This window comes from Capsella rubella, unplaced genomic scaffold, assembly GCF_000375325.1.
Source record: "Capsella rubella cultivar Monte Gargano unplaced genomic scaffold, Caprub1_0 scaffold_4, whole genome shotgun sequence".
Classification (NCBI taxonomy): domain Eukaryota; kingdom Viridiplantae; phylum Streptophyta; class Magnoliopsida; order Brassicales; family Brassicaceae; genus Capsella; species Capsella rubella.
Window position 1 is genome coordinate 3900307 of NW_006238920.1, and position 9313 is coordinate 3909619.

General features: G+C 32.0%; 2 protein-coding genes and 1 pseudogene across 2 annotated transcripts; all 3 read left to right on the plus strand.

Moving 5' to 3' along the window:
- Positions 1-4179: 4179 nt before the first annotated feature.
- LOC111830961 (glutathione S-transferase T3-like) lies at positions 4180-5178 on the plus strand. Its single transcript, XM_023783878.1, has one exon. It carries the CDS (start codon positions 4180-4182, stop codon positions 5176-5178), a length of 999 nt encoding a protein of 332 aa, XP_023639646.1.
- Positions 5179-5839: 661 nt separating this feature from the next.
- On the plus strand, positions 5840-6443 carry LOC17889098. The gene is made up of 2 exons (XM_023783879.1): positions 5840-6069; positions 6185-6443. The coding sequence occupies exons 1-2, from the start codon at positions 5840-5842 to the stop codon at positions 6441-6443; spliced, it is 489 nt and encodes a 162-aa protein (XP_023639647.1).
- A 572-nt stretch (positions 6444-7015) lies between these two features.
- Positions 7016-9313, plus strand: part of LOC111830962 — a 3757-nt pseudogene continuing 1459 nt past the window's right edge.

The following is a 9313-nucleotide window of genomic DNA, read 5'->3' on the forward strand; positions in this document are numbered from 1 at the left end:
TATTTTTGAATAAGGGTACACAAAAAGGGTATTTCTCAAAATCTTCTTTAATTTTTATAATTATTTTTTAATGTTGTTAAAAATTATATTTTTATCTTAATATTAACAAAATTATATATAAAATGTTGCGACATCTTATGTTTTTACTTGACACTTATCATGATCACGTGAGTTAGTAAATTTAAAAACCAAGTTTCGACATATAATCTCGTTTAATTGTTAAACTTAAACCATAATTTTAATTTATAAAGATAAATCATAATTTTTATTTATCATTTATATACCCAAACCAACAAATAACCTGATTTAATTGTAAAATTAAAGTTGAAACCTTAATCCTCTTATGTAAACAAAAACCGCCGTATATTCTTGTTAATTATAAATTTTAAATCCCTATCTTATTAATAAACCAAATTGACATAACTGAAATTAGGTTATTTGTTTAATTTATTAATAATTTTTAATATACAATTCTTTATAATATTTATTTTATATATTTTCTTTTTCGATTGGGTTAATAATATTTCTATTTTATCCAAATATTAACAAAATTAGTTACGACACGTGTCAATATCTTATAGTTTATAATTGACACGTGTCACGATCTTGTTAATGGCTAACTTTGAAAACCAAGGTTTATATAATAAGATTTCCTATCTAAAAAACAATTTGATGTTCAATTTTATATCTATTATATATACTAAAAGGATGAAAATAATTAAACCTAGAGATATAACTTAAATTAAGGGGAATATAAAAAAAGTTTAAAAAATAAATTTATTCTTTGGGAATTTTTAAGGTTTCACTCTCTCCTTATTGGTCCATTTAGCATTTATTTTTAATTATAATATTTATTTCTAATTAAACTAAATATCTAACACATTTAATCATATACTTTAATTCATACTTGAAATCCACACTTTACTACTAAATTGTAACTGAAATTCTATAACTTGTGAATTGACTATTTGTTTTCTCCATTCAATTTCAATTAACACACTATAAGTTATAATTATAGCTCCTCTAATTTAATTTTCTTAGAAATATAAAATACATAATATTTTATCCTATAAATACTCATTCTTACACCCTCCTCCACCATATCCGATACCCTCAATATTTCCTATGTTTTATTTTCTAATATTTTTTCATCGGTTGAAAGCTCAATTAAGATATCATTGTAAGAGCTTGATTATATATTTAGTTTAATATTTTGTTTTCAATTCTATTTTTTCGTTGTTTTATGTACTTCTTCATTTCTTCATTATTATTTTTTTCTTTTTTCTGTCATCACTTCATTGTTTTCTTATACTATTAAATGTATAATACATTCTATAATAATTTTTATGGCTATAAGAAAATTACTTTATTGATGGGATTCAAAAATATTGATTTCCGACCATCGCACCATAAGAAAATCAAGTAAAAAAAAACCATCTTCATTCTTTTACTTTAGATGTTTGTTTCTTTCTCACATATTCATGTATATTTATTTTATTTTCAAAAGTATGTAATTATTGTAACAAAATAATAGTAATTATTAAACCATTTTGTAAGACACTGAAATAAATAAAATTTTATACACGAATAAAGGTAATATGTATGTATATTTATAAGGTTACACACATATTTAGATGAATTTCAACATTTTTAGTGATTTTTTTGATAAGTTTTGAAAAGGGATAAATTTAAAAAGTGGTATTTGAAAAGGTGTATTTTTAAATTTCTCTCAATATCATTTCTATTTTTATCATTAACAATATTATTATTTTTTTTATCAAAAAATACTCAAAACTACTGAAGAAAATTATTATCAAAATTGAACAATTAATCAACGAATAAATTGAAGAGATATAAATGTATGCTTATATTGTATAATTTAAATAAATAAAGTGTAAAAATGTCATAAGCATTGAAATTTATTTGTTTTATTTTTTATAAGTAATAAATAAATTAAAATCAATTAATTTAATATACAACAACCCGCGCATATGCGCGGGACATTACCTAGTGGGTTATTAAAATGAGAACAGTGAAATTAGAAAGGGCAACCGAATGCTCCACAAGACTCTTTCTCAGGCGTGTCTTAGGCCACGTGCTAAGTCTTGATAGGTTGTTTATTTTGTAAAGCAAATGTTTTTTTATCTTTTGTCCGAAAAACAAAATCCCCAAATCGACATTCATCTCTCTCTCTCTCTCGTTTTCTCGAACCCTAGAAACCCAAATCGAAAATTATCACCCTTTGATCTCCTCTTCTTCCTCTTCTTCCCCGATGAAAGTCTCACCAAAAGAGGACCATGAACTCTGACCGTGTTATTCTTCGCTGCTGTGTCGTGGCGACGGTATTGTCGAAGGCGTCTTCTCCTCCCCCTCCGTCGCCTCCTCAGTATATTCCGGATCGGAATCGTTCGTCCTTCAGCGTGTGGTCTGTGGTGTGTCTCCTTCCCCAAATCGAGGGAAAGATAAGGTAAATGGATGTCTCTTCTGTTCCTTGTTATTCTTTTGTGAAGTTGGTTCTCGGTTTGGTTAAATGGCGAAGGATAATTAGGTTTATCGGGTTCGTGTAATGAATTAGGTTTGATCCTTTTGTTATTTGTCTAAACTGGAGTCATTAGTTCATATGTGCTCTTCTGAGGCGATTTTTAGTAGGACCGTTTAATGTATAGGGATGGAAGCAGAAATGATCTGTTCTAGGGTTAAGGTCTGTTGTTTCGATAGAGGATTTTTATGTGTGGTTGGATAGAATTTTTGTTTGGGAGTCGTATCTGCTGCATGTGTATTATTGTTTGGAAAGAGGATTTGTATGTGTGGTTAGTGCTTTCATTATACTGTAAATATGATGAATGAACTTAACTCTTCTTTTCAACTTTTTGCTGAGGATTGAAGCTGAGTCTTTGCTTGGTAATCTCATTCGTATATTCATTAGCAAGAGGATCTCCAAATTTAGAGGTTAGTCCATCTCTTAATACTTTATGCAATATATGTTACTGAATGAGAGTTTGTTCGTGTATGTGCTAGTCATGGTGTATTGGTTAGAAATTGTTTATTGTTTAGTAATTGTGCATTGAACAAGTGACCATTGATTGTGTTTTCAAACTGTGATTCTCTATTGAACCAAAAATTACAAAATGAAAAAGTCATTCTATATTGAACCTGTCATTGTGTTTTGAACCTGTCATTCTCTATTGAAGCTGTCATTGTGTATTTAAAATGTCATTGTTGATCAAGGCAAAACTGTGTTAATAACCCTGTGTTTGAATGCTAGTTTGTTGGTGTATTGGATAGTGAAGATGTATTGGTTAGTCATAGTGTACTGGTTAGTTATTGTTCATTGTATATTCATAGTGTATTGAACCAATGAATGTGTATTGAAACTGTCATTCTCTATTGAACCAAAAATAACAAAATGAACATGTCATTCTCTATTCAACCTGTCATTGTGTATTGAACCCGTCATTCTCTATTGAAAATGTCATTGTTTATAAATCACTAGCCTATGTTTGAAAAACACGTGCTGTATATAAAAAACATTAAGTGTTGTAATTGAATGCTACTTTGTTGGTGTATTGAACCTGTCCTTCTGTATAAAGTCTTCTACTGTCTGTTACTTACCTTTTCTAAGTTCATTTAATCCGGTTTACAAGAATCCTTTTAGCTTTATTGTTTTAGTCCTATCTTAATGGAATGTAACTGAATCCGGTTACATTCTCTTGCTTTTAATCTTTGATCTTCTTACAAGAAGATTAGTATTTACTTCAACTTTTGAGAACTAGAACCCTGTATACTAAATAAGAAAACTATTCTGTTTTTGAGAGTTCATTGTGATTTGATTGAAGTAGGTGAGTCATTTGCTTTGTAATAACTCTTTATGTGCTGTTATCAATTATCGTATTTGATCTCCCTTTTCCCTTTGCTTGATGATCCTCTCTCTTCTTTCCCTTCTATCATCTCCCTGTTCTTTAATGTCTGCACCTTCTATAATGTCTCTCTTCTTTCCCTTATATCATCTCTCTGGTCTGAACCTTCTTTAATGTCTCTCTTCTTTCCCTTCTATCATCTCTCTGGTGTGAACCTTCTTTCATATCTCTGATAGCTTCTTTTTCCCTTCTGTTCTGGTTCTGGATCTTGTAGCATATCTCTTCTACTATCTCTGTCTTAGCATATCTTTTCTAGCATCATATGGATTCAAATAAAAATCCATATGGTGGTGGTCCCGGTTACTTTAGCCTCAATAATTTTCCTTATGATAGCTTTTCCCAAAATCTCAACTTTGGATCTCCACAAAGCAGCCAAACCCCTTCTTTTAACCACCAACAGACTCAAGCTCCACCCTCTCAAGGCAGCCACATACCTGGTATGAGCCAACAACAGAGTCATGGAGGACCATCTCAAGGCAACCATAACCCTTCTTATAGCCACCATCAGATTCAACCTCCTAGTCAAGCTCAAGGCACACCAACTTGTACTAGGGAGAGAAGGCAATGGACCAGCATTGACGATCTTGTTTTGATTAGCAGATGGTTAAATACATCCAAGGATGTGATTGTTGGGAACGATCAAAGGTCAGGGACCTTCTGGAAAAGAATCTTAGAATACTATGGTGCCAGTGATCATGTTGTGAATGGAGGAGAAGCCAGGCTGCCTAACCATTGCAAACAAAGATGGGGAAGAATCAGTAAAGAGGTGTCTCATTTCTGTGGAGCTTATGCTTCTGCAGAGGGTGAGAAAGCATCCAGACAGAATGATGTTGATGTCTTGAAGAATGCACATCAGATTTACATGACTCTTTATGGGAAGAAGTTTACACTTGAGCATGCTTGGGTTGAGCTCAAGCATGAACAAAAATGGTGCTCTTTAGGGTTAATGAATCCCACAAGCAAAACATCCAGCAAAAAAAGAAAGGCTGAGGTAGCTGCACCTTCTTCACCCTTAGTTGGTAATGAACAAGAGATTAGGCCACCGGGTGTGAAGGCGGTGAAAGCAAGAAGGTTCAAAGGCAAAGAGAAGGGGCCAGCCACTGGAGAGTATCCGAAACTTTGGGAAAACAAACAGAAGGATATGGAGGCCAAGAAAGTACTACAAATGATGAGCCTTCTCGACACCCTAATTGCGAAGACAGTTCCTCTTGATGAAGATGAACTTGCCCTCAAGAAGAAGCTCATGGCTCAACTCTTCTAAGTAGTGTCATTTGTCTGTTTACCTATGAATTTACAAGTCTAAGTAGTGTCATTTGTCTGTTTACCTATGAATTCACAAGTCTAAGTAGTGTCATTTGTGTGTTTACCTATGAATTCACAAGTCTAAGTAGTGTCATTTGTCTGTTTATCTATGAATTCACATGTCTCATGTAGTGTATTACATGTCTGTTTACCTATGAATTCACAAGTCTAAGTAGTGTATTACATGTCTCATGTCTGTTTATGACTGAGATAGTTTGTGACAATGTATGAATCCGGTTTAATGATGAATGGTGCTACTTTGTTATAATTGTCTCATTTCTGTTTATGCCAGAGATACTTTGTCACAAATGTTTGTCAGACTTGTATAATTTCTCTTTCTAGTTGACATGTATCATTGATGTGTACATGAGTATCATTCACATGTATCATTGCTGTGTATACATGTATCATTGCTTTGTTATACATGTAGAATTCACACGTATCATTGTTGTATCATTGATGTGTATACCTGTATCATTGTAGTTGTTTAATGAGAACTAGCAATCTTGTCTGCCATGTCTATTTGATCTTGTTGGTGTGTGATCCTTAGTTTTTTGACTTGTCTGCTTTTTCTGGATTGCCTGGAGCAATCTGTCTATGGGTTTGATTCCAGGTTATCAATGAGGCACGACTATAGCTACTCACAGGATTCAGAGAGTGATCACCACTACACAGAAGACAGTGTAGAAAGGGAGATAGTCGGTCTCGTTATGATGGATGAATCTCAAAGTGCATTTTACTCAGCTAGCAGGACTGACCCTGAGATTGAGGTTGGCTTCCCAACCAAGTGTTACTGTGGAGGCCAGGCTCTGCTTCAGACATCTTACACAAGGAATGACCCGGGTAGAAAGTAAGATTTTGTGCTTCATTTGTCTTTCATTTGTCTTTCATTTAAGTATGTTATGAAGCTTCTGATAGTATTCTTTAACTGTTTGTTTTCATCCTCCACATGTTTGTTTTTTCAGGTACTTCACTTGTGCAAATTTATCAGATGGAGAAATGCATGTACACAAATGGTGGGATGTGGCAGTGATGGAAGAAATGAGAGAAAGAGCCAGAGAACACAAAGAGAAAGAGAGTATAACTGAAGAGAAGCTTCTGAATCTTCACCAGGTTGTGTTAGACTTGCAGACTAGGAGAGTAAACTTTAAAATGGTCCTTGGTGTTAGTTTTAGTGTACTGTGTGTATTCATATCAATGGTTGTGATATGGTGCCAGCTCTGATCGAGACTTTAGAGTAGTAATACCGACATGGTAGTTCGATTACTGTAATCACAAGTTGATACTATTGTTGTTTTTTTATTCACAAGTTGATACTATTGTTGTATTCAGATGTTCACAACTTTTTAATATTGTCGTTTAGATGTTCACAAGTTTTTAAAATTGGCGTTTTGCTGTTCACATGATGAACTATTGCATACCTTTAACAGAAATATCATTCACATGTAAAATTTAACACTTTCTATATATATGTCCTAGTGTTAGCTCATTCGAACAGCAAAATTCTCAACCTCACAACTTAAGAATCTTTATACTCTCTCGACCTCTTTATTTGCAAAAAATCACAACTCTCGTTGTCTCTCACCACAATCTCATTTTTTCAATTATTGTGTTTTCTCTCAAACATAACCATTGAACAAGTTATATCTTCTTCAATAACTTGTAATTTCATTTTAATCCTCTTTATAAATTTCTTTCTTTTTAATTCTTTTTTTCTAAATTTTTTATAAATTTCTAATTTCTATAAACTTCTTTCCTTTAATCCTTTTAATACAAATTCTTCTTTCATAGTTATTATGGCTTCCTCTTCAAACAATTTTCATTATCATTATAACTCCAATAATGATGATGATTTTGACAAATATTATCAAGACCTATTTGATAACCAAGTAGAAGCGACAGTAGAAGATATACCGCGGGAAAGAAAAAAACGTGCATATATCGAAAGAAATCGAGAAGAAGGTCACGAACGTTTGTGGAACGTTTATTATAGTGACAATCCTACTTACCCAGAAAGGATGTTTCGAAGACGGTTTCGAATGAACAAGCCATTGTTCCTACGTATTATCAATCGTCTCTCAGAAGAAGTTGGATATTTTCAGCCTAAAAAAGATGCAACCTTCCGAAATGGTTTTTCACCCCTCCAAAAGTGTACTGCAGCAATTCGACTTTTAGCCTACGGGGGTGGAGCAGACACGGTTGACGAATATATACGTCTTGGTGCAACCACAGCTCGAAACTGTTTGGAACATTTTGTCGTTGGAATTGTTGACTTGTTTGGCGATGAATACCTAAGGCGGCCTACAGAAGAGGATCTTCAAAGGCTACTTTATATTGGAGAACAACGGGGTTTTCCGGGGATGGTTGGGAGCATCGATTGTATGCATTGGGGGTGGAAAAATTGTCCAACCGCATGGAAAGGTATGTATTCTCGAGGTACCGGAAAACCAACTATTGTTTTGGAGGCGGTTGTTTCACAAGATCTTTGGATATGGCACGCGTTTTTTGGAGCACCCGGTACTTGCAACGATTTTAATGTTCTTGATCAATCACCAGTTTTTAATGACATTATACAAGGTCAAGCCCCCAAAAGAACTACTATGTCAACGGAAGGGAATATAACATGACTTACTATCTTATGGATGGTATTTACCCCGACTGGGCGACATTTATTCAATCCATCCGACTACCACAAACCCCGATACATTCTTTGTTTGCAAAACGTCAAGAATCTGCACGGAAAGATGTTTAGCGTGCATTTGGAGTCCTTCAAGCAAGATTCTCCATGGTTAAGAATTCATGTCTTCTATGGGAAAAAGGAAAAATCGCTTATATTATGAGAGCATGTCTCATACTTCATATAATTTTTATCTTTATTGTCTTTTATTTGTTTTATAAATTTTGTTTGTGTTTTGTTTAAAAAGATTTATAAAGTTGTTATGTTTTGTTTATAATTATATATTTCTATCTTTATTGTTCTAATTTAAATGTTTCTATCTTTATTGTTCTAATTTATAAGTTTAAATAATTTTCAATTTTTTTAATTTTCAAATTAATTAAATTAATAAATATATCATTATTATATTATTATAAATTTAAGAACCTACGGGTTCAACCAATAACGCAACAATTTTGCTTGGTTCTTAAAACACACTATTACATTATTAATATACTATAATTACCCTAAGATCCATCCTTGGGGTTATGCCTTTGCTCATGCCCTAGGCAAAAACCGGATACCTCTTACAAATCCACTATTTGTATTGTTTGGGCTTTTTTTATTCTAACAAGACCCGATCGATTATCCTGTTAAAAATGGCCTTATATAAACATTTTCCCTTTATCAATTGAGTTATATACGTCCGTTTTAAAAAAATATAATTGAAAAATGTGTGAAATTAATTTTGTATTTTTACTATAAATATTTTTTTATGTAATAATATAAATGGAAAATAAATAAGGTTATATAAATATATTGGAGAGAGATTCAAGTTATTAAAGAGATATTTTAGGAATTTTTTTTGATGTAATAAATATTTGTTTCCAATTTTGAGATTTTCTTGTGATTTACTAACAAAATTTACTTTAAGTTTTGTTATTTATTCAAATGGCAAGGTTTTAATTATGTAAATATTACAAAATAAAAGGTTATAACCCAAAATAGATTTTAGTACAAAATATACTTCAAAAATGTTAAGATAGACAGTGCACTGAAACATTAATAAAACTAAAATGAATAGAAACCGGAAAGCAATCTAAATATCCAATTGATATCAGTTCGGGTTATAAATATTACTAGGATTTATCCCGTGGTACACCACGGGTCCATAATTTAATATATTTGCTTGATTTATTATTTTTATAGTTGGTTTATATACTATAGTTTTATACGTTTTTATATTATTTTAATTTTATATAATTTTATGAATTTGTATAATAAGTAGACTCATAGATATATGTGGTCAGTCCGCGATACACTTCACAAAAAAAAAAATTGCAGTACACCACAGGATGATTTGTTGTAAATAAAAATTTATATTTTAACTTAACCCGTAAAACTTTTTTAATATACACAACCCGTAAGAAACATATAA

What these genes read in the sequence shown, in the direction of transcription:
- LOC111830961 (XM_023783878.1), top strand. Translation starts at nt 4,180, where the DNA reads ATGGATTCAAATAAAAATCCATATGGTGGTGGTCCCGGTTACTTTAGC.
- LOC17889098 (XM_023783879.1), top strand. Translation starts at nt 5,840, where the DNA reads ATGAGGCACGACTATAGCTACTCACAGGATTCAGAGAGTGATCACCAC. An exon ending in AGGAATGACCCGGGTAGAAA is followed by an intron (nt 6,070 to 6,184) that starts GTAAGATTTTGT and finishes TTGTTTTTTCAG; the next exon opens with GTACTTCACTTGTGCAAATT.